This window comes from Lichenostomus cassidix, chromosome 8, assembly GCF_008360975.1.
Source record: "Lichenostomus cassidix isolate B80296 chromosome 8, HeHo_3.0, whole genome shotgun sequence".
Classification (NCBI taxonomy): Eukaryota; Metazoa; Chordata; class Aves; order Passeriformes; family Meliphagidae; genus Lichenostomus; species Lichenostomus cassidix.
Genome location: NC_139489.1, coordinates 11,154,336 through 11,180,544, shown reverse-complemented (window position 1 = coordinate 11,180,544; position 26,209 = coordinate 11,154,336). Strand labels below are relative to the sequence as shown.

The window sequence follows — 26,209 nt, the reverse complement described above, 5'->3', positions numbered from 1 at the left end:
AAGTTCATTGTGCTAGAAACATGTCTAATGTATTGGCTATTTTAAATAATGGAATAGAATCATATTACTGAAATTTCTGTGGAAATGGCTGTTCAGTGTTTCATCTTGCCAACACAAAAATTACATTGAAAATTTTGGTATGCAAATGAATTGTTTATTAGGTAGATCCACTTAAATTCCTAGTTTTAAGCATATGCTCTTAAAATAAAACAAAAGCCATAACCTAATCATTACTGCAAAGCACTTACTGTGTAAAAATCTGCATTCTGTCACCTTTCTCTTCATGTAATATTCTTGCATACCTGGCAGTGTCTTTAGCAGTTGAGATAAAATTACACATCAGTTTCTTGGTTTAATAGTGCTGTATAATTCTTGCTAAAGGTTTATTGGATTGTATTTAAGTATATAGTGGATGCTTTATTTCTCTGAAGCTTTATACAAAGAAGTGAAGGAACAGAACTGGAATAGAGCTACATTCTCTTTATCATGTTTATTCCTGAGTGTGGATTTGTTACTGGCATTTGAGCTGTGTACATGTGCATAAAGAGGAAGTGGTGTTTTATAGGATGTCTTGCAGACACCACTCAGATGGATCTTACCTGATTACTCAGACTTATGTAATTAAATTGATCTTGTTTTTTCTTTCCTGAGTTGCAGAGGGAATTTAAACTTTTGTTTTTCCATGGTAACACACACACTAATGTTGGAGCATTTTGTGAGTGCTTGAGCAGCTTTGGCAGAATGAAGCTATATGCTGACAGGTTTTTAGATCAATGTAAATGTATTTAGAAAGTATAATGGTGGTAAACTTATTGGATATAATTAAGCAACAGGCTGATGTTAGTGGAATAAAGTAAAAGGTACCACATAATTCTTGATCTGCACTAAAACCTTAAAATGTCTATTTATGCAGTTTATACCATGCCATATATTATGTCTGGTTAGATACACTGCATGTTTTAATGTTCCATTATTTAATTTAACCCAGCCTATAGCTGATCAATATTTATTTTGAAAACTACTCCATGCTTCTATTCATAGGTTACTGTGGAAAATTTCTTGCGTGTATTAACGGGAAGAATCCCACCAAGTACACCGCGATCTAAACGTCTTCTTTCTGATGACAGAAGCAATATTCTAATATACATGACAGGTAATTGCAGGTTTCTGTGGACAATTTATTGATGCTTGTTCAGTTGGATGGGTCTGTTGAGAGCATCAGTAGTACAAATGAACAAAAGGATTGACCAAAATATTTTTTCTGGTTTTAGCATGGCACACTAATTAAGAAAAAAATGCCTGTAAAGCAGTACTAAGCCAGTATAGTTTCCAGTTGAAACGCTGTATGTGTACTGTTCTTACTGTACTAATATTTTCTTTTTCTGGACTGTCTCTGGGGAAAAAGAATTGTATTTGCCTTATTTTAGAAAAATGGTCAACCAGGCTGAATATCTTCCTCTAACCTATGTATTTGCCGAACTTCTGATTTTTCTGTCAGGCCATGGTGGAAATGGTTTTCTAAAATTTCAGGATTCTGAAGAAATCACAAATGTAGAACTTGCTGATGCCTTTGAACAAATGTGGCAGAAAAGGAGGTAAGAAATAAGCATTATTTAGACATTGAATTCTGTGTTTCTTGAATATACTCTTAAGTGTGTCTTACTGGTAGGCCTTGCTTGCCTGCAGCACTGATACTGTCAGTTGTTCAGAACATTGCATAGGAGTTTGCATTCAGAAAGCAGAGTTTTAGTTTTTGCTTTCAGCTTCTTGCAGTTAGAGCTGCTCAAATGTATTGCTTTGGCCAAACTCACATCTTAAAACCAATCAGGGTGAGCTGTTTCTTAGGTTCTGACCAGCTGCCCTGGTTACTGAAAAGCAAAGTATATATATATGGTGTTTCAGTAGAAATGGGTAAGGAGGCTCTTTTGTTTCTTTCAGGTACAATGAATTGTTGTTTATTATTGATACTTGTCAAGGAGCATCCATGTATGAACGATTTTATTCACCCAATATAATGGCCTTGGCTAGCAGCCAAGTAGGAGAAGATTCCTTATCAGTAAGTAGATTTATGTGATTCAGAAGACAATTTGCAGAATGCCTGAGTTAAAAGCACAAATCATATTGATTTTTAACTAAAAATTGCTGAATGTACAGAATATTTAGTTAAAGTGTGGTTTTGACAAACCTTGTACTTTTCCTGCTTGTTTTTGTGTGTTGTCCCAAAGAACCAGGCTAATGATGGATTTCTGTGCTTGCTGGCCAATTTATGCATTGCCTAGGATAGGAAGAGATCTTACAGGAAGATTACTGAGAGATGTGTGTGAGCAATATTCAATCTAGGACTTACTACACTTGATATAAAACAAAACTAAGCACTAACCTTCACCTGCTGTAATTATATCCCAGCTGAATTTCAGAAGGAGCAATAGAAGAGATCCCAGCCAGATCAAACCCAGCAGGTCAGGATTACCTGAACCCATGAACTGCTGTAGGATATACTGGCTCTCCCAGCTCTATTTTCAAAGTCCACAGATCCATGCTGGGCCATTAAGATAGGGTTCCCTTCTTTTTGGGAAACATAGATATTACCAGGATATAGTTTATAGATAAACTGCATTGTTTAGTTTATCAGTTTCTTCACAGCTAGTCATTTTCTTTGCATAATTTGCCTAAGAACAAAAAGTATTGTGCTTAACTTTTGTATCATGCTATTACTTTCTGTTCCCTCTCTGAAATACTGAGTTCTCTCCTGCAAATGCCCAATAACTGCTGCGTGTTGTTTTTAAGCATCAACCTGACCTGGGGATTGGTGTTCATCTTATGGACAGATACACATTCTACGTGTTAGAGTTCTTGGAAGAAATTCATCCAGCCAGTCAGACAAATATGAATGACCTAGTAAGTAGAATACTCAACATTCATGAATATGCTAATGACTTTAATAGTTCCAAAACTAATCTATTTTGTCTGTAGGGTTCTTCAAATGGTTTTTCCTCTCCTGCTGTTTCTCTTGGAAGCAGCTTTGGAGGGAGGGTTTTTTTGCCACTGTTAAATGTAGTTGTGTAACTCTTCAAAGATTGTCTTCGTTTGAAAATGCTCTGCTGGCTACAGAAAAAATTAACCAAAAATAGCCAGATTTTGTATTTTCATTGAAAAAATAATGAAGTATTCATTAAATATTCATTTCAATAGAATTTGCATGTGAAAAATTATAGTAGGAGGCTTCTAAAACCAGCTTAAGGGATAGAAGACACGTTGCAGTTGTGGAAAAGCAAGCATTGGTGTTGTTTTGTAAAAGTGATTAAACAGTTAAAATTCTAGCTGAGCACTCAAAAATGCCTGCAGAGACTAATTTATCTGTATATCTGGTAAGATTTCAGAGTAAGATATGTCCAAATCCATCAGTGTTTGTACTTAAATATATCTGAGGCAAACATTATTGTGGATTTCAGGTAAGAGACAGAGTGAAAAGAAAAAGCCAACCAGATAATTTATGACAAAATTAATGAAAATATCTCTCTAGCAGTGAGATGTATACACTGGTGAAATGACATAAAAAGTAACCATATTTTATTTGCTCCATTAACCCTTTATACCTGTTTCAATGCTGGTTTCTTTGTAGTCATACATGATACTTTAGTACCTCGTAGCTGTAAATCCTGATGTGCCACATCAGTGATCCAAGAGTCACCACTTAGAGAACACCTTGTCATAGATTCATTTCTGTAAAAGGAGCAGCTGCTCAAAAGTTTTAGGCCACTCTCTCTCTACAGAGGATGGTGTTAGCCTGGCTGCTACACGTGTGCTAGAATTCTCTCTAAACAGCCCACACTTGGCAGTGTTTATGTTGATACAGAATTGATTCAGTGGCTAAGATTCAAGGTTCTTTTACCTCTATGGGAATGAAATTCTGTCCTGTAATTTAATACCTTCTAATTATGGGATACAGATAACTTTAAAATAAATCTTGATAAAGAAGAATGTGCAAGTTCTTTATTATTGAGTAAGTACCTTTGTCTAGTCTGTTCATTCAAATGGCACTGTAAACCAGAAAATTAATTTGTGTTAATAATAGAAGGTCATAAAAAGAATAGTACTTCCTACTGTGTTAGACTCTCTGGGAAGTGATGGAGCTGGTCTGGCCAGCAGGATGTTAACCTGGTTATTGTGAAAAGTGTAGAAATTTGTTAGTTGGCCAAGTAGTTTACTTTTTGAGCTCTTTAGAGAAGACACCTATGTTTTGCTTATATGACAAATAGTCAGGAATAGCTGAGGGAGGTTATCCATACTGGTAAATTCCTTGCATCATGTAAGTCATCATATCATGCACTGATCTGCTGATTGTTGCTCAGGGAGTGGAAGAGAAGGGACCCAAATCCATCATGATTTGTGATACTGTGTTCAAGGCCAGGTAAGATGGGACTTTGAGACCGGGTCTGGTGGGAGGTGTCCTTGCCCTTGGCATGGGAGTGGAACTAGATGATCTTTAAGGTCTCTTCCAGCCTAGACCATTGTGTGATCATGTACTGAGTCATAACCTGCACACATTTCAGCAAATGTGACTGCTTGACTTGAGTCTGTGCTTTTCAAGCCTTCATCCAAGAGTTCCAAAATGACATGTGGTTAGTCCATGGTAAGCATATAAACCTATTTTTTTGCCAACAGTTATAGCAGATATTTTGGCACTGGAATGCATTGTTAGTGTTAGCTGGTTTGAGAACAAAGACTACTGCTTATAAAACTCTGATTTTTTATATTTAAATTAATGCTTTCCAAGATCAGGGTAACTTACCTTTCTTACAACCTAGCTTTGAAATGAAATGATCTTTAGTTGCTTGATCTTCTGATATGTCAAATGTCTTCTCTTTTTGAGGTGCTGTGTATTTTGTTACACTGCTTCTATCCCATTACCTCTTCACTTTTCGCTAACCACTCTTGAAACAGCTTCTCTTCACATCCACCTAAGATTTGGATATTGCATTCCTGCAAAGAATGAGACATCATTTTTCATAATCCACTCCACCTACTCCCCACCTGTTCCATCTGTGTTGCTAAGGGATAGCATAAAGCTGTGCAAATGACTGACTTCTGGTTTGATCACAATTCCCAGAAAATAAAGAATACATTGAAATGTCACACGTTTGAACTTCTAAAATTAAATTCAAGTACATTTCTAAAAAATAGCTAAATTCTTAAGAAAAGTCAAGATAACAAAGTTGGGGGAGTTGTTTAGCTCTGTTTTAAAAAAACTTAAAAACTGGAAAAATTGATACAGGAAAACATGTTTAACTTAGCCAGTTTTGCCTTTTCCTTTTTTTGTCAGAAGACCTTGGTTATTAGTGTTATTCTGCTGTGGTATAATTGGTTTGCAGTCCTTCTTTTCTCGCAGTGGTAGTGGATAGGTAGGTTTTTAACCCCAAAGTCTGCTTCTCACTGTCATTGTGTATTTTTGTTAAAATTCATATCAACATGTTGTGGTAGTAAACTCTTGTGGGACAGATTAGAATTAGTTGGGTGCAGTATCAGTTTCCCACTTTGAGTGCTGATGCAGTTTTTTTGACATTTATATTCTCAAAACCTTGGCAGAGAGACTTGTATAATGGCAGCGTAAATTTATGCTTCAAATAGTGAGATTAAAAGGAAATGCTTACTTTTTATAGTTTGCTTCAGAGACTTAGGTTTTATGTTTGTGCCCTTAATTGGAGCAGAGCTGGAGAAATTTGATAGCATTTTGGTGGAAATGGAAACTTCAGAGGGTTTGTGTGTGCATTAACAAATGGCTTTTGTATGGGAAGCATGATGCTGATGAGCCTAGTTCATTGTCACCACAGGGAGGATAACAAGGTTTTGATTTGCCCCATCTTTTCTTTAGCAGCTGTGTGATTGCAGCCAACAAGAGAGTTGGGAATCATTAAAGAAGGAACTCAGTGTGTATGTGTGCTTGTGTGCTTCAGGTGAAGGTGAAAGTGAGCTCAAGTCTCCCTGGACAAGGAGCCTAATGCCATATGCTTACAGGCTTAGGCTAAAGAGGTATGAAAGAGAAACTGTAATAGAGCAGAAGGGAGGAATGGGGAGATAGAATCTGTCCTCTATGAAGAAAAGCCAGGTAGATTGTGTCCTCTCTGTTGGGCTCTGTTGTCCAAAGAGAATAAGCAACAAAAGCCTGCATTTTGTGTCAGGCTGAGCACAAAATTTCGACTGGGAAGCATGGCCTGAAACTCACAGGTTTTGTCAGTCATAATCTGAGATAATTCAAGTTGCATCTGCAATGAGCTGATTAGGAGCCATGGTTTTGTCATAAGAATGCAACCTTGTGAGAGCTGACCCATGATGTAATTTAGGTACATGAGCTCTAGATCCTGTGGCTGAAGGACCTGTTTGTGAGAATCACTTGGGGAATTGAAGACTAAGGAAGATGAGCACCCATGTGGAGAGTGACATTCTTAGCCCTGTATGTTAAATCTATTGTGTTAAATGTTCTGTGGTGCTGGAATGTGAAGGACTCACATAACCTGCACTGTTACCAGGTGGTCTGTGTTGTGGCAAGTGTGGGAGGACTTGTGCAAAATGGCTTTGTGTCCAAAATGCATTCGTATAGCCTTGAGTGTCTGCTTGGGACAATAACAATTAAACAAATTTGGTAATTAAGTCGCATCCTGTCTTGTCAGGTATTCTAAATGCTGTTGCAAATCTCTCACTGTTACATCTGCTTTTGTTAGTGCTGGTTTTATCTTCCAAGGTGTTGCAGTGTGTACTGAATATAGGGATCTGATATGTACACAAAATACATGGGTAAAATTAATAATAATGTATATAGCTAATTTGTAGGTTTCACAGGTTGTCTGTGAACTTCATGTACATAAAGCACCTTTGACATTTTAAGATCCTAACTCTGCATTGATTTGTAGACTATAAATTAGAAACAAGACTGATTTTTTTAAGTTGCTATCGAAATGTTGATTCTTGCTTCTTTATGAAGCCTTCAACGTAGCTACTTATCAAAATTTGGTTAATTTTGCTTGCCTCCCTTTGGTAAATATGAAGAATTTATGCCCACTGGTGAGTTACAGAACGTTACAGCAGCATTGGTGCATCTATATTCAGAGATACGTTTGTGCATTTATCAGTTAGATGTAATTGATGGTTGGCTTTCACAGGAGCATTTCTGAACTTAAGTGGCATTATTGTAAGGAAAAAAGTTTTCAGAAATGTGTAATCAATATGTTTATGCATTTTAATGTTTTTGTTCAACCTTTTTTTCCGCTATGGAGCTTGTACTGAAATCAATGCAAGTTATATGTGTCATTTATCTTTCCTCTTATAGCAATTTCATTTTGGAAGGTGTATGTAGAGACTGTTGATGACTGAGGGACAGGATGTGATTGTCCATGTTGGTTTCCAGTTTCAGGTCTGTCCCAAAAGCTTGTGTGTTTCCACACCTGGGCACCGAACTGATCTGTTCCAGCGAGACCCTCAGAATGTTCTGATCACAGACTTCTTCGGCAGCGTCAGGAAGGTGGAGATCACAACAGAGACAGTTGCCTTGGACCGGGACGTGGCTGGTTTTGAGAGCAGGTAAGTAGGCGTTATTTAGACTTGATTTGTATAGCTTTGTGCCACAAAAACCAAGTAGCTGTCTAACTGCCTAGGAAGAGGAACTCTGCTTTCTTGTAATTTCTGACAAAGAATGAGGGAGTTAGTGTGGACCTGCTGCTGTGATAAAGTTGTCAGCTGAAAACTGTTTAAAAGTGCCCACTCCTCTCCTTACACTTGTAAATAACTGCTGCTTTAGACTAAGGTGTGGATGTCAACAACAAAAGAAGTAGTTCAGAATTTTCTTTCTTACTTGACGTTTCTTCTTTAGTGCTCAAATATTTTGTTACTGCAATTCCTGCTGGTGATAGCTTACTGCCCCCCAGCTAAGCTCTGAGTATAAGCCATCAGTTAGGTGTTTGATAACAATTAGTTTTTCAATAAATGCATTGTTTTAGTTCTCTGAATTCTCTGCCCTTTGACATTATACTGTCCTGAGAATTTCTGTTCCTGAGATGCACTGAGTCATTTTATTAAAATTATTGTTGCAAGTTCATTGATAGAAGTGGTAACAGAGCTTCCGTTACTTTGTGGATGAAGAAAGAGTATAAACTTCTTTGTATTTTTGGGATTCTGTTGCCACCTATTGGGAAGATGTAAAGGAAGATGTGCTTGTTCTGTAGAGTTTATTTAGCATTGTGCTTCCATTTCTGTTACATCTTTTATGCTTGATGATACTGCCCTGTAGGAGGGGGAAACAAAGGATTGAAATATTATGCTACAGCAGGGACTAAATACTTTTCAACACATAAATGTGTGTGAATTCTTGTCTCCCTTGTTTACTGTTGCTCATGCTAGTGGGTAGCAGTTTTATTTATTTTAAAGATAACAGTAACTCTGATCCTCATCATTACAAATATCCTACAAGGTTTAGTGTATTTCATATTTTACTTTCCTACTGTATTTATATCTGGATCAGATGCATTAGTACTTACCATGTAGATCTTAAGCTAATTTTGTGATTCCTTAGTATAGAACAATACTTAGTGTCACTAAATTTGTTTTTTCACTGAAGAATAGAAAAGCTCTTGGCAAGTAACAGACATTTTGCTAGTCAAAAATCATGATGAAAACTTACCTATGCAGTTTTCTAATTTGTGAACATTTGAAAGGAGAAATAGATTTTGAAGGGCTTTTCTGAAACAGGAAGTGACCAACTGGAATTTTCAGCTTTTTTTGTGTGTTTTAGTTTGGTGCCAGTAGAGGAGGTATTTTTGGTGCCTGACACTACTGCACTGGACACATGGAAGCACGTTGAGAAATGAGGACTCATGCACAGAGAGGAATATTATCTTTGTGAGATGTTCTGAAAGCTGTATTACATTATCATGGCAATTCCACTTAAGTCTGCGAAATTGGAAGGGATGGGGACATGCTGGTTTAATAGCTGAATAGTTCTCCTTTGTACAATTTCTTAAAAAAGTACTTCAGTTTTGTCAGTGTCTTGTTACCATTTTGAAGGAGTTTACAGCCAATACATTTTTAATGGAGGAGAAAGTATGGAGTTTGTTTAAAAAGTACTGAAAAATTGTAGTATAGCTGTAATAGACAGTGATGGGAAGTAGCTAATAAATTCCTTAAACAGAATTTTGAGGTCAGTACCTTTTGATATGACAGCTCTGTTTAGCCATGACAAATTTAAGAATTACAGCTTGAAGTGAATTTATTAAATGAAAATGTTAATGTTTTTAAAAATGCAGTTTTGAAGTGTCTGATCTACAAGAACTAGTTACTCTGTTTTTTTTTTTTAAAGAACATTATGAACATGGCATACATCTATTTCTGAGGGTGTTGAGAAGGCAGAACACAAATTATGTGATTTTTGAATAGGTGCTACCACTGATTGTCCCAAATTAATGTAAGAATGATTCCTGAATGAAAGACTGTCAGTGCATATTCTTAACCTTCTCAGTGTCAGTCAAACCATTCTGTGCCTTTTGGGAATGAGATAGCTGTTGACACTCTCAGGTAAAATAGCTAGGAGAAGATGGGGCTATCACAGCCTGGTTTATTCTTTTTTTGTTTAATTGGGAGAGAACTGATCAAGCTTATTAAAAGTGAAATAATCCTTCCAAATTAGTTATGACTAATGTTGTTCATGCCCAACATTGATGAAAGCCCTGATGAAGCAGAAGAAAGTAATACAGAATTGAACTTGGGCCCTTAAGAGTTTGCAAGAAATATTTACCAAGAAGTAACTGATAAATCACAATATATACTATTAATACATCAAAATTTGTATTGCATTGGTTACTGAGTGTAAAGATGTTATTGGTTGAATATTTGATGAAGTCTCAAGTCTTCATTCCTCTATGAATCATGTCCTCTGTTCTATTCTTCCTTCAATGTTAGCTTAATACCTCTTTTCTTCTCCTTTTACATACTGGTGGCAGTAGAATGCTACTGAATATTTGTGTTATGGAGCATAACCAGGAAATGAAATCCAGACCTCAACTCTGAGACAGTCTTAAGTAGTCTGAGTTAGATCTGATTTGTTTGTTTTAAAGCTGCAGGTGTCATATGTGCAGATAAGGACATTAAAAGCCAAATGAACAAAAGAGGTAAACCACTGATTACACAGATTATGAGTAAAGAAGATGCTGTCAAGTGAGGCATGAACATATATCAGGATTGTACTGCTGGCAGACTGTTCAAGTTCTCATCTTGCCCACTGCTGTGACTTTGCCAAATCTTTTCAATAGGAGTTTGTTCTTTTGTTACACAATTGCTTAGCAATTACTTGGCTGTACAGATCTGCTCCCCAGCCCAGCATGAGCCATAGCTGTGCAACCAGATCAGAACTGGCAGCTTCACGTGGAGCTCATGCCGTGACATTTGACAAGTGAGGCCTTTGAAGTTTCCTCAGGCTTGGGCTGAGACTCGTACAGAGAACAACTACTAATTAACCAAGAGAAGAGATTTTCTTTCTATCCACGTAGTGGTAGGTGAATATTTGCGAGTAAAAGCTTTAAAAAATAAAGAGAAGGTTCCTCTGCTGTTTCTTTTCTTCATAGCGGTTTCAGTCTAAGCTGTGTTCACTTCAAAGGGCTTTTTCTGCAGCTGCCTTGGTCCTGACTGGATCTGTAGCTGCCAATTTTAGCAGAAAATCTGACAGTCTAGGGGTTCTGAGGCTTCAGCTGGTTATGTTTTGTCTAAATCCCCATGCAAGTGCAAAGAGTCAACATTAAGGAGTAGAAGAAATTCTGCATCTTTGGAGGACGAGCCTTGTTGTGGGAGTTACAACTAATAAATTAGGAGCACGTCTCTTAAACTTGGATTGTAACTCTACAGCCAGTTGGAACACTTTTTCCTTTTCAGTTCTTGGCTTGAGGAAAAGATCCATATCAGCAGAAAGTGTTGGTAAAAATTGGGGTGAATATTTCCCTTGAGGGTAGTAAGAAGTGAATTAAAGACAGCATCCCATAAAACTGTCCTAGTTACATTGCTTTTGAGAATTAGGCTTTATATTTAATACTTCTGTTATGAAGAATTGTGATACTGCTGACTGTTTTCCTAGAAGTAAATAAATTGGCCACTTGTGTTAGAGGGGATGCTTGTGTAACAGGCTAATTATGAGTAATTGGTTCATTTGCAGAATATGACCAGCTGATGTTCTCTCAATCAGTTTTTCTGTGTGTGAGCCTCTTGGTGTCTCTTTCCATCTCTTTCCTGTCCTCCCTTCTTTTCCACCAGCTATTTTCTATTTGACATGCTTAATAATTAAAGCTACCATTGTGTGGTGCTGAAGCCACCCAACGCGGGGAGGGATCCAGTTTATAAACCCGTAGGTAATTTGTTTGTTTGGCAAGGAGATGCCGTTCTCAGTGAGCTTTCCTTAGGTAAAAGTGTCGGAGTTAGTTCCGAGCTCCTCGAGTCCCGCGCTCCGTGCCTCGGGCTGTTCCGGGCGGCGCCGGCAGGTGGCGCCATGGCTCCGGAGCGCTGGCAATCTGACCGGATAATGGGAGGTTTTGGGTTTATTTTCCGCTTTTCCTACTGGGCTGCGACCTGCTGGAGATGGCACGTGCCTCCGTTTCAGAGTAATGTGAAAATTGAAAAAGAGCTCAGAAGTTAACAGGTCTCCACTCATCGGAATTGAATTGCCAGTGGCATCAAGAAGCTATTAATTTGAGGTCCACAAACATCTTCAGATAGGTTTCGTAATTTTTTTCATGAAGAACACTACTCAATTATACACGCACTGTATTGTCCTCTAATTTCTTCCAAATTTATTCCGTTTTAATGGTAAGTTTGGATTTTGTGATCCATATGTTTTTTAATAGCCTACAAGTAATTAAAGAAGGTGGGTGAACCAATACTTAACACTGGTAATTATTATTGCTCTATTTCCTAAAGTACTTTGTAAATATATTTGGAGTTTCTTTGCTTGCATAAAGATAGGTCAGTATATACATAGGCATATGTACAAACACTGCTATACCTGCCAGTGTAAAAGAACTTTTCAAGGTAGTAAAACTGAAATTAGTATGAAGGCTATAGAAGGAAAAATTTTATAGGAGGATACAATCTCAGTAGTATAATGTTGGTGTGAAATAAATAAGGATGACTGACAATATCAGAAGGAACTGCAGGTATAATTTGTGTTGGGAAGACTAAGTACACTAAAGTGTTATGCTTGGTAATTACAGTCCCTATTTAGCAAGGTATTTTAAAAAGCAGCTTTGAACAACGTATTTTTTGTTCCTTTGAAACGATTTTTTGTCCATGCTTTTTGACAGATTTTGGGGTTTTTTTTCTTTTTTTTGGTAATAAAAAGAAATTTGTTTAAAAACTATAGCACTTGACTCTGAAATTGTCTAAAAGTGTTGCATGGCAGATTTAGTGGGAGGTCTTAAGTATATTTAGTATATTTTAGCATCATCTACAGAGTTTGAGAATATCCAGATATCATAGGATGTTCAGTCTAGGGTTTTTACTTTGTTTTCCTTTATCCATTCCTTTTTACACCTTCCGTACGTAACATTCTTATCTTGTTTCATTATTTCTTCATCTCTTCTCCCTCTGTGATCTTTGCCTGCTATTATTTTTGCAGTTGAGCAGGCTGCTTTATAATTGCATTCTTCTGAAGTGCTTTTTATTCTTTCTAGTGCTATTTATATGGAGGTCCTGGCTTGATCTTCTTGCTTTGCTTCCCAGGTGCTAAATAAAAATTAATGTCTGTTCCTAGAGGTTCTTCTGTAGCTGTGTACTCTATGCTGTGCTGAAGAACAGCACGAAAACAGCTGTAGTATTTGGCATAAGTCTGACCAGGAAATATTTTCATGTAATTTTGGCATGTTTTCAGCACTGTGAGATAACATGGGAATTTCAATAAAACTGTGTTATTATTATTTGCTTCCTGTCAGAAGTAGCAGAACTGCCATTGAGGTTTGTTAGGATACACTTCTTGTGTGATTTCTAGCAGACTGATAAAACTGGGGGTGAAGAGAAACAGGTATCTGGAAGCAGTGATTGTGGGACTCTCAGGTCTTTGGAATTTAGTGGCCAAGCTCACATTGGCATTCCTTATGCCCCAGAAATTATCTGGGCACATAAATATTGAATTTCCAAGGCTCAAGCAATATTACTTTTTTTTTTTTTAAATAAGCTATTAAGCCATATGCAAATGCTTTTAGTCTTTGCCTGTTGTCATATTGTGAAGAAGCTTGCACTTGATCTTTTTGAGTGCCTGAGGGATGACCTTCTGGATGGTCAGAAATTTCTGCATCTGAAAATTCCTGTCTTGCCCAAAGCTGTTGGAGGGAAAGGGACAGTCTGCCTTCACAACATGTTTATATAATGATGATTAAAAGACCATAAACTGATCTCAGCCTACATCTTCCAGCCCTCCCAAGAGGAGAGACTTTTCTCAGGTCAGGTGTTTGGTGGACCAAAGCTGTCGCTGTAGAGCTATTAAATTTATTACTTAAATCCGAGTTCCTGAAGCCCTGTTTTTGGTTCTGGGGAGCTGCACGATGGTCTGGAAGATTGAGATGTGTCCCTACACTTGCTTGTTTCTGAAGGTTCTGCTGCACTCAGAGAAGTTCTGCTGCACAGTGGGCATACTGAGAGGCCTAGTTCTTTAGCAAAGAAGTGAAATGTAAGTTGTGAAAGAAGAGCTGAACTCCAAAAAAAAAAAAAAAAAATAGCATTGCATTATTACCAGGTATCTCTTCTCTATCCAGATAGCTCTTTGAATAGACCAGTGTGAATTTCTGGTATCAGGGGAGCAAGAAAGTCAGAATTGCATCAAAAGATGGAAAGAAAACTAGAGGTGATTACAAAAGGCGATTCTGATCACATAAAGCTCTGGATTTACAGATGGCTTGCTGAGCACTGTTTAATATTACTTTATAATATGAGATTGTTCTATGTGTTTGGTCAAGAGTATCAGAAATCTATAGAAACAGATGCTGAATACATCTACCAAAGTGCCCAAGCTACTGGTAAGATTATTTTATAAAATTTGTAGGACAGCAGAATATTATCTCTTGGTGAGATTGATCTTTCAGGAAAAGATAGTAATACTGCAAATAAAGAATTTAGTGCAAAATGGGGTTTATTCAGCATTTTTGTAGTCAAAAGACTGATTGCATGAGCAGTTTGTTATTGGTAAATACTAGGAGAAACAAACAAGGAGCAATGAAGCACAGTGAAATATTTTGTATCCCCTGAAGTGGAAAAAGGGAAAAACTGGATGAAAGCAGGATACATAGGGAGCTGGAGGAATAGCTGTTCAAGGGTTGGGTATGTTGTATCTTTTGAATCCTAATAAACTTATTTCAGTTGGCTCCAGTTTGCTTTTCAGGGTGGCAACTGTGGATGTTCAGCTTTCATAGAGTGGTGAGAGCCCATCTCTGTTCTGCCAATTAAATTGGGCACAACTTTACATGATATTGAAAAAGAACTACAAAGGTTGGAAACCCCTTAGTCATCTGCCTAGAGATCTCATCCCATTTGGAACATAAAGACAGGCAGGATTTCTCTTTCGCAAAATGAACTGGAAGTTTCTCCTGTGTGTATAAGTGTAGAGGAGTGTTCATATTCTGTAATGTAGCACCAGAACTTATTGCAAACTGAAATTACTATTTTTTAATGTAACCAAAATATATTTCTCCTGGATGCAGGAATGGTTCAAATCAGTAGACTCCCAAAAGGTACAAATTGAAACCACCAGATTGTTTCTAGAATTCCCCTTTTGCTTTGTACATGTTGCATGAAATTGGTGAGAGCACAGCATTACTTGAGCATTTTGGTGACAGGCAGGAATGAGAATTTAGAAGCAGATTTGGAGAGGGAGAATGTGTCTTCTTCCCACCCCTGCCAAGTGTTGAGACATGAATAGTTCAAACCAGTAGTTCCCAAGAGAAGGCAATACCACAATGGAGGCTGGAATCTCCTTTCCTGTAGGGAAGAATAGATGTTGAGCACTGGTATTCACAGTTGCTTTAGCATAAATTCCTTGAATTATATGATAGGTATTTTAAATTTCTTTTCCTACTGGTTAAAAGAAATTGCTGAAGTGTAGCTGATATACAAATTTATTCCTCTACTAGGGGAATGGTTTATCAGAAACTGAAACAATTAAAAATGTTGCGCCTTCCTCCTGCCTTCTGTTGCTGGATTTTTAATTTTAAAATGGTACATTCTGTGTAATTCTCTGTGTAATTGCTGTGTGAAAAACATACAAAAAAGTCAGTTCTGGAGGGACCAGATGCAGAGGAAGAGACTGAAAAACACTGGCAATGTATTGATATAATTTTAGACTTTGATTGAAAGATAAGGAAGAGCTCTGCTAATCTTTCAGATTAATCTTCAACAGATGATAGTCTTTAAATTGATGTTATGTTTTCACTCTTTTTATGTTTCTTATCTCAATATTTAAAAAAAAACCTTCATTAGATTGTTGGTTTTTCAGCAGTCAGTGATAAACAACAGACGTTTGGACTCATACAGCTCCAGAATGTATGGAAGGGTACTTTGTAGAAGTGGTTTACCTCTTGTACTTATTCTGCAAAACATTTGAATTCACATTTAACATCAGGAATCTGAGTATCCTCTTCAAGTTAACCACTACTGAAAGTGGGTTTGCTATCCTGGGTGTTGAATGTTCTTAAGCCAAAGCTGGGTGCATTTATCCTGCTCAGGAAAACCAAACTGGCTGTCAGAGGACACTGAAATGCACCTCCCGAATTCCATACCTGCACTGTAGCTGCTCCCAGGTGCTCTGGTGCACTTGCACTCCTCTGGCATGGCAGATCTACTGCCCTCGCTGGGAGGAGGATTAACTGCAAGGAGACTGCAGATGGTCTTTGTGCTCCTCACTGGGGGCTGTGTGTGACAGAGGGGGCAGAGTTAATCTGCAGTGAGGCTGTGGTGTCCTGCAGAACGACGCTGTTAGCATTGCAGTGTGCACAGACCCCATCTGGGCTCTCAAAGGGACAGCAGGGTGGGGGCTGCTTGGTGCCAATATGTTTTCCCCATGGCTGCCTTCCTGGAACTGCAGTCCAGGGCCACTGTTCTGCTGGCAGAAGCTTTCCAAAACGGGGGCCAAATCTGGCTTGCAGATTATCCATCTGAATTTCCTCCCGAGCAGCACAGCGCTCTGAAGGATGAAATGGTTAGATCTTCTATGCAATCAGAAAGATTACCTAAGTGTAAACTGTGTGAAAGGAGTAGATAAGAGTATGTTTTCCCTCTAGTTCCACAGTAACTATTTAAATTTGACTGCTTATTGACTATAATATTATAGTTGTATTAAATAAGTTGGGTGAGACAAAAATCAGAAAGGGTTACTTGTATTCCTGGATGGTTCCTAGTTCTGTGTTATCTGCAAGTGAGACATGTTACCATAGACATGCTCTAAAATTCCAGTAGTATTTTTGTGTTTTAAATAGTAGGACAAATGTTTCACCTCTAAATAGTTAGCAATTTATAACTCCTTTTAGTTTGGGAGAATATAGTGAACCCTGTAGTTACTCTAAGGTTTATCTCAATTTAACTGTAACATAATATTTAAGCTTCATAGTTCCCCACTGGCTACTATTTTTTTTTCTATTGGTTATTTAAGAGTCTGAACCATGACTTCCTGCTAGAATAAAATAGGAATGAAGACTTCTTGCTGTAGGTCTAAATTTTAACTGGGGAATTGGAGCAGAACAGCCACTAAGTGAAACTGCTCTAAATCTCAGCCATAGAGGACATAACCTCTGTTTCTTCCTAAGCTGTCAAATAGAGTGTCCTAGTTCCTTTTTCCTTTGTGTGTGGTTTCCTTCTGATATAGTTTTTACTAACAGGTACTTTATTACAAAATATTCTGAGCTGACTTCTATCTTACTAGATACTTAGGAGCTTTTACAAATGTCTCCATAAAAATATATGGTAAATCTGTAAAATGGATAAATCTGCACTCTGCTGTAATGTTTTAAAACTGGAAACTGTATGTGCACACAAAAAATGTGGTTAGATAGAAAACTGTCCTTAAATCAGAGTATTTCTATGTGGTTTAGAAATCTAATGGCACTACTGAAAAACACTAGACTGTTTATTAACCTGTGGGTTTATGAAGTAATTTGGGAAGGACAAGAGAAAGTATTAGCTAGCTGTGGCAGGAAGACTTCTCATGCCATGGATTCAAAGATGGTTTGCATCAGTGTCACTCTAAATATTTTATAGTAATAATCCTTGTATTGATGTGATGTGTCTGTTCAGTTACTAACGAGCAACCATCTCATGAAAACAGCTTCTCCAGTTGTCATTCCTGGGGATGCTTCCAGCAGCACTGGAAGCTGTGGGAAGGTCATGGAGGGGGACACACTTCCAGCTGGTGCTGGAGTGTGGGAGAAAAAAAATGTAGTCTTTGTATGTAGCTGTACATATCTGCAAGCAGAAGGATTCTGTTCTGATCACAAAATTCTTATTATATTGCACTATGGAGGTTTTATGCAGACATAATTGTTTCTTTAACACTATGGGAGAGTATGCATGAGTCAGTTTGTAATTCTGTGCCATATTATGACTGTTCTTAAATTCAGATAATAGTAAATATAAAACATTTAAAATTATGGTGCAGTTCTTAAAAGATTATCATTATCACTGCATTGAATTTTGTGTACATTTATGTGAGTTTTATGGATGAATATAATAGATGCAAGAGATGTCTTAGAATAATAGTGATTAGTAGTTTGATGTGGTATTTATTTATGGTAGTACATCACCCAGGAGGTACTCAGTTGAGTTTTTAGATATCCTAGGTAATTGATTCCTGCTGGTTTCTAACTGTTTCTTTCTGCTTTCTCTGAATGTAAAGTGAAATACTTTACAAGATACTCTGAGACTGGAAAGAAAAAATGGGGGTAGGGGGAGCTCATTTTACATCTTGGTAATTATATCATAAAATGCAGCTATGGAAGAGACCTAATTGCTATGTGACTGTTGCCTGTGTCTTGCTGTGAGCATAAGAGAAAAGCTGTAGAAATTGCAGCTGATACAGATATCATTAGAAAGGAGATCCCACCTACTGAGGAAATCCAACCATCTTTAATGTGCCAAATGAATATGCAACCTGCACAGGGTGACAAACTGAAGTCTCAGTAAAACTAGGGTAATGTAAATTGAAACAGGGAATAATTAATGTATTAATGCATTTTATGCCTGCTGTGCTCATCTAGTAATCAGATTATTTTGCTAAATGTAATCAGAATTGTAAAAAGAATAATCATATAATAAAACAAACTTCACCAGAAATTTGAAAAGAAACAAAATCACTGAAATGAAGTGAAGCAAATTGTAGATTATTTATTCTCACCTGTCCTTGTAAAATAGAAGAGTAATTTTACAAACTGAATTGAAAAGATTTAATAGGAGAGGAGGGAATCAGGAAATCAATATAATCAGAAATAACAGCAATATACATTTTAGTCATCTACTCAAGTCAAAAACATAATGTGCTTCTGATTATAAAACCTGAAATTAAGGCAAATTTCCGTAACTGTAATAAAAGACAAAAAGATAAGTTATTACTGTTGTGGCAAATGGATATTGAACGCAACCCATCCCCAGAGAAAGCAATACAAAATAATTTTCAGAGTTGAATTCTATGAAACAGTAATTTTCGTAGCTTGTAAAGCCTTTCTCTTTTTGCTCACATTTTTGATATTGCTTAAAAAAATTACACCATTAAAGGCAAATTAATTTTAGCAAAGGTTATTTCAATAGCCTACTCTGCTGAACTGGACCAAACTGGGTCCAGCACAGCCCTGCCTGTGTACATTACAAAGTCTGGGGCCAGGTTCAGGTAATTATATTGGAGTAAAACTTCAGTCCAGTAGTGCTGCTTTTGGACCTCATTTAGTGTGTGAAGTAGTAATCTCTTTGTAGCTAAAAGCTTGGTGTGGATTTGTTTTTTGGAATGTTCAGTCCTGTATGTTCATTTAATTCTGTGTTGTTTAATGAGCTCAGTCTGATTGAGTGGCTGTGTGTATTACTTTTGGTGAGTAAGGTGGTAAGTCCTCCTGAGAGGTTCTTCCTGTCTGGAACACAAAAAGATAAGCTTGTTCTGTAGAAAGTACCAAGAATGCATCTCCTTTGCATTAATACAAGGGAAAGCAAAATTTTAAGACCAAATCTGCATTGAAAAATTTAGCCCAAAACTTAAATATTCTTGGAAGAATAGATTAAAAATAGAATCTTAGGGAAGAGTGTCTGGAAGTGGCTCAAACCTTTGCTTATACTTCATGTGTTTGTTGGCTTATGCAGTTGGATTCCTGTAGGTTAGAGATCAACTTGGTAATAAACTGTGTGGTTACCTTAAGAAATACTACATTAAAGTGACCAGAAGTATTTTTTTCTGTGACAGGGGGATTTGCACCCATGTTAATCTCTAGTGGAAATGCAGTAAATGACACAGTTCTCATTTAGTTTAATTCTGTCCTGCTTAGTCTGTGTGAAACATCTGCGATTACTTTTCTTTCAAAAAGTTTCCACACAAGGTCTTCTGTTCCTTAAGCATTGCTATTTTTAAAAATTGGCTTTATCTTTCACCTGAATAACATGCAGATTAAAAGGAAGAAAGGAATGTACTCAGACATTTAGAAACAAACAAACCAACCCCCTAAAAACCCCCACTTTAATTGCTAGCTTTCAGAATTTAGCAAAATTTACCATTTTTTCATTTGCTATTGTGAAATACTATGATTCTCATCTGGTACAGTATCCAGCACCTTAGTCAAAGAACTATTGTTATAGAGCAGATAAGATTAAAAAAAAGTCATTGGGTTTGATGAAAACCTGCATGAACATTGAGGGGAAAAAAGCCAAAGTTACCATAGCAACCACCAGTGCTTTAGAAAATAGCTGAGTAAAAAGAGCAGAAATGTAACAGAAAATATGAGGGCCATTTCATAAAGCATTAAAAATAAAAATGAAATTTAAGGCAAATATGATTACTGCTCAGCTTTTATCTTAGAAATCCCTGATAAGCAGCATCTTGTCTTTATTTAAAAACAGGACCACTATTGATAAAGTTTTAGTGTTTAGTTCCCATTAGACCCTATTAAGGAGATACTTCTGTGAATTTGGTTAAAAATGATTGAAAGTTTAATGAGTTGTTGTTTATTGGGGGCTTTTTCTTGCCTTTTTTTTCCTCTGCAAATGGTTTTCTGAGCAACTGCAGGCTTGATCTGTGCAGTAGAGTGGGCTTTGAAAATGTCTTTTATGGTGTAAACATGACCAAAAGTCCAACTAATAAATGTGGTCCCACAGTGGCACTGCTGTGAGTTGTTCATGGGATTGTACATGGGCTCAACAGTCCCACACAGCCCTGCCCTTCAGGACAGGAGTGGCAAAGGCAGCTTTAGAAGTTGTGGACATAAAAATTTCAGGAAAGAGGCACATTGATAAGTTTAGGGGTGTGAGCTGCCTATTCATAGCATCTTTACATAAAGTAACAGGTACAGTCAGTTGCCTGTGCCTTTGTGTCTGAACCTATATCTTGATATCAGTGGTTAACTTAAATGCTGAGCTTTGATTCTTATTTGGTCTTTTTTGTCTTTTGAATGGAGTCAGCATTCTGCAGTGCATTGGTATTGGGTGTTTTGCCTATATATTGCTTCACAGTTGTGCAGAATTAGATTTTATATGGGTGGACATCAAATGTACATGGGATAAAATTGCAAGCATCTTTTCTTTCCTACTTCCTTTGTAGCTGTTGTCTTAAATTTGATCTTAGTCCTCATAGAGCAAAACGGCCCATGTTGGAACCTTAACCAAATAAGAAAACTATGAAAAAATCACTTTAATATTCTGTCCTGGAAAAGTGCTTCATATGAGGATTGAAACAACCTACAAGTCTGAGTACAAAAAGGGAAACAACAAACACTCTATCCTTTCTTTATAATACAGTCTGTCTCAATTCTTGCCTTCTCTTCAAATGACTGTTGTTGCCTGCTTGGCTGCAGCAGAGTTATCCTCTCCCATTGTTAGAATATGATTCTGTGTGGAGTAGTAGGTGGTACTTAACTGTCCTAGACAGAGCTGTAGCCTGGGGCTTTGCGTGCATGTCAGAGCAGTTGTTACTGGCATCTGTTTCTTTTGCAAAAAAGGCATTGTTTCTAAATAAGCAGATTTTGGTTATTTTATAAACCGCTGTGAAACAAAAATTTTTTCTTCTCCTCTTCCCTCATGTGGAAGTTTATAGAAGGGTAAAAAGTCTTGCATCATTCCCCAAAATCTTCCCGTGCATCCAAATGAAACATTTGTGATGTGTTCCTTATTGTAAAGTGGGTATAGCATTTTTTCTCCTCTGCTATTGTCAGAGTTACAAATACATGTCTGTGTGGAAGTGAGAACTGAAACTGATTAAGTTGAAATCATGAAGTAATGAATTTTGAAAGAAAGAAAGGTGGTATGAATTTCTGTAAATGTTTAAGGTTCCTTCTCTGCAAAATTCACATGGAAGATGTAAAAGCACTTTGGCAATGATCTCTTGTTTAATTGCCTCATCTAAAACATTCTGTAGTGCCTCTATAGCATGACCTCTGCTCCAGATCAAATGCAACAGACTTCTTACTCCAGTATGTGAGTTCTTCCCTAGGAATAACTAGGAGAAGTATATATTCTGGATAAGATCAGTTTATTGTTTCAATACAAGTCCTAAGAGGCAAATTTAATTAATTCTTGTCTATTATCACATTGGGGTTTGACCTGATAAACTTCTCCAGTGTGGCTGGACTTCATGTAGCAGATTTGTGCTGGGGCAGTGCATTATAAAGCAGCCAGGTTATGAGCACAAACTGGTGGAACAGCCTGTAGGCAGGACAGAGGCAGTGCAGGTGCTTGTTCCTGCTGCAGCAGACTGTCACAAGTGGTGCCTGCTGCCTGGTCAACCCTCATTCCTGCAGGCAGAACCTTTTGCACCGTTTGCCTGCCTCTGCCAGGGCTTTGATTCAAAAATCCTGCAGAAATATTCCAAATCTCAGTGTGTGGCCTTGTTGTCACCTAACAATGTGTTCAGACTCTGGACTTTATGTGTGGTATGCTCTGGCAAGGTACTGTTGACATGTACTTTGAATTAGAAACTCATAAACATCCCTTTATGAAACAATTTTCTGTGACATCCCTGTTAAGTTCCTGCAGAACTTAATACAATCAAAATAGGTATTGTTTTCTTGCATTTTTGTGCTGTGTTTTTATAGATGTGTGGAAACATAGCAGTGTACTGCTGTTAGTGGGTTGTGGAGGTTTGAAACATTATGTTGTGAGAAAATGCAGTCTGTCACTAATGTCGTGAGGTAGGAACACAACTGACCTCTGACTATTTTGGTAGATTAAACTAAACCCCACTAGGTGGTGCAAGCAAATAAACCACCTTGCAAAATATTTTTCTCCAGATGAAAAAACTTGGGGAAAGGGTGTCCACCAAATTAAAATGTATTCTTGTTTGTTGGTTTTTTGGTTTTTTTTTTCATTTGTAGTTTTGCACAATTGAAATTTAGTATTTAATGCTGTCTTAGACTCATCTTTCCACATTCAGGTAAAAAAGTGTATTCTGGTTTTGGCTGAGACTTGCATATCTGCCTTTGTTACTGTGTGGGCTGGTGCACGATGGTGTATGCATAGCTGGGCTGGGGGCTCACAAAGCAAGTAGCAAAGGTCTTCCACTGTGATTTGCTGTGCTATCAAAAGTGGCTGCTGTGAAATAATATCCTTCCTATCAGCTGACTGAGGCATTTCCAGACTTGGCTTGGAGTATTCCAATACTGCTTGAGTATTCTCTCTCAGGATTCTCTCTTGTTGCTGTTTATCCTATGTCAGTTTCACTGTGGGTTTGCTTACCTTTACAGCTCTACTGTGTACATACAGCTAAAACTATTTGTTTGTTCAAAGAACGGATTTCAAACAGTAAGTTACAATAATGCACTGTCAATTTACAGTGGAGTGAATAAGGTTCCAGTAGAAAATAATTTTGACATACTGTATGTGGTTAGTCTGTAAGGGTTAATGTGGATATCAATGATATCAGTAGTTCTATTATGTTTCATTTACAAATAAACAAACCAGAAAACCACAAAACAGAACTCCAGACCTTCATTGTACTCCTTCATTGTACTCCTGAGGTGACTATAATATAACCTTACCAGTTTGTGTTGCACTTGGCTATGCCACCGTCCTGAATTCAGTCTATATAACCTGTCAGTATCCTCTGCTCTTCACTGAAAGCACCTGTTGTGCAGTGGTGGTTTTACAGATGATGTGGTGACCCATACATGGTCAACATATTCTTGCAGCCATAAGATCAGTAGGAAAGGTTTTTGAGTAACAAGAAACCGCACATCTTTGAGATAAGTGGAAGACCCCAGGAATTTCTACCTGTGGAGAGCCATCAGCACTCTCATTTTATTGTCAGTAATCATATTTTACCAGAGTTTATGTGGGTTCCCTGTAGACTGCAGGCTGCCAGCTCTTCTGAGAAGGCAGCGGCGCTGCGGTGCTGCCCCGATGGCGAGCAGAGCCCTGCCTGTGCTAAAGGGCAAGTGCTGCAGTGAGTGTTGTTGGCTGCTTAGCAGTCAGCCCAACAGAACAGCTCTTCCTCCTGGTGCTGCTTTCCCCTCGATATCTGTCTGCCAGACCTCGCTCGCTCGCTGAATACAGTGCATCAGTAAATACTGTATTATCACGTTTCAGTCCAGGACTCTGTAATAAGACAGTAACTGCAGTCACTGAGCAGCTCTCTAGTGAAAGTTCAGTATATTACTGTGCAGTATATTTACTGAAATGGAAATTTTTCATTTCAAAGTGGCTTAGGTATTCATCAGTCGGGATGGGTGTGTTTGCCGCATTCATCCGAGTGTTGATAAATGCAGCAGAAGCAGGGTTTGGGGTTGGTGTTTTGATTGGGGCTTTTTTGTAGGTTTTATTTTTTAGTAAATAAGACATTAAAGTATAAAAAGCTTATGCCCATGAAATCTCAGTTGACCAACAGCCATAAAGAATATATACACTAACCACGAACAGTCAATACATACTCTGAGTTTTGCAGTAAGATTTTGTTGTACTGTATAGCCTTTACAGAATACACATAGAAAAAATGCAACAGAGGTATTAGGCTTAAAGTGCAGAAAGAACAAATTTTTTCTTAGTTTCCTCGGGCAGAGGACCAGCATACTCAATTGCCATCATGCACTTTTAGCTATTATTAACTCCAAAGCCAGAGTAGAACTATATGGTGACGCAAACAGAAGGGCCTCGTGGTATAGCTATTAAAATACTTTGATATTCCTGCTGTAAAAATTTCCAGTGCCAATGGTTTTGGTTACTTATATGGTAGTGGTGTGTGGGAGTCCCACTCATGAGTGAGGATCCACTGTAGCTGAGCAATGATACATACAATAAAGATACACACCTTACACCATGATGCTCCTATTCAGAGTACTTGTGACATTTTGGTGACAGGTACATGGAACATCCATGAAAACATGAGAGAAAATGTGTGGTGTAAAAATGAAGTTTGTTTTCCACAAAACATGTAAAATATGTTGTTGAAAGGTGCAACACAGAATATAAACTCTTTCCTAGACTTTGAATATTTGATATGTAGCACATAAAATTTTGTAGAATGAAATCTTTCAGCTCTTGCCTGCTTTGTGCTTCCCTCAATTTGGATTTTTTCTTTAACGTATTACTGTGTAATTGGAGTTGTTCCGTTGTTTCTGTAACTGTTACTTTTTCCCCCTGAAGGTGTCGGAAGAGAAATCTGGCTTCATTATCTGTGCTAAATGAACTAAGAAAATTTTAATTTTTGCCTTAGTTTCAAAGTTGCCTTTTATGCATGTGTATACATGCACATAGACACATTCAAATATATATATATGTGTGTGGGATTGTGAAAGACCTTACCAGCACTGGAGATTTTGTTCTTTTATATAAGGTATACTGAGAGGCTGAAGTTCTAAAAACTGAGTGACAGATTGGCATTGTGATCTTTTCTGCTTTACACAGTAGATGGTATCTGCTGATAATGTATACTTAACATTCAGCTTTACTGATGCCGTGTTTGGTAGATTATAAACATTTGCAGGAAATTACTTAAATAATGGAAGAACCTAGGATAAAAAGAGATAAAGACTGAGATTTGGTTAATAATACTCAGCCTTCAATCTTAGCTAAAGTGGTAAATAATTTTGTGTAAACCCTTGCATTTTTCTAAAAAGAAATAATATGTAACAATCCTCTGACAAAAGAGTGAACTTCCTATTTTTTCTGTTTTCTTTTTGAAAGTAAAACCAGGTGAAACCATTTGCTGTATGTACTCTACTGTCGTAAGACAGTCTTAGAAAGGCACGGTCAGCTTAATTTTAGGCATGACTGAATACTGAAGGTTTAATTCTAAAAGTTTAAGTCCCATTTTCAAAAATAACTATTTAATATTAGTCTTCGTTAGACATTTTTGTTAGTATAATAATTCTACTAACATATTTTTACTGTCGGCTAGGTCCATCCCATATAGGTGTTGTTGAAAAATGTGCTAATTAATTTTTTAGGAACTTACATTTCATAGAAGTAGCTTTTGCTTTATTGCACTGTAAAAGAGGTCTTTGATGATTGCTTAAACATTGCTTGGCATTTACCTTGCTGCAGAATTGATATGTAAATAAAAGGAAACTTTGTAAATAAAAGGAAACTTTGTAAATAAGCTTTTTCCTATTAAATTGGTTTTATCTCTTTACTCTTGCAGTAAGACAAATAAATCTGTACAAGAATTTAAGGTAACTGAGAAGAAAGAAAGGGGAGGGACATGCCTGAAGCCCTCAGAGCTGTTTTTGTTCCTGCTCTAGCTTCGCTCCTTGGAGAGTGCAGAGAGAAAGGGTGCTGATAGCCTGTGGCACGCTCTGAGCTACTGCATCTGTCCCTTCCCAGCAAGGAGGGGCTGAGGTAATTGGAAATATGGGCTTGGCAGGTGTCTGAGATGCCAGATTTTGTGTCAAGTATTTGGATTAGAAACCACCTGTGAATATTAGAAGTTTGGCTTCTCCAGCCTACTGCTTGGCATTGCAGCTAGGAGTAACTTGCAAATCGAGATATATGTCTTGTATAGGCATAGCTGACAGGTTCTGGAATTAGA

At 37.5% G+C, this 26,209-nt stretch overlaps 1 protein-coding gene across 1 annotated transcript in view; it reads left to right on the top strand.

Moving 5' to 3' along the window:
* PIGK (phosphatidylinositol glycan anchor biosynthesis class K) overlaps nt 1-26,209 on the top strand; it is a 63,480-nt gene that overhangs the window by 5,793 nt on the left and 31,478 nt on the right. The window contains exons 5-9 of the mRNA XM_085067858.1: nt 1,042-1,153; nt 1,499-1,595; nt 1,939-2,056; nt 2,788-2,898; nt 7,403-7,575. Of these exons, the coding sequence (XP_084923984.1) occupies nt 1,042-1,153; nt 1,499-1,595; nt 1,939-2,056; nt 2,788-2,898; nt 7,403-7,575 (611 nt within the window). The remainder of the gene's footprint in view (nt 1-1,041; nt 1,154-1,498; nt 1,596-1,938; nt 2,057-2,787; nt 2,899-7,402; nt 7,576-26,209) is intronic.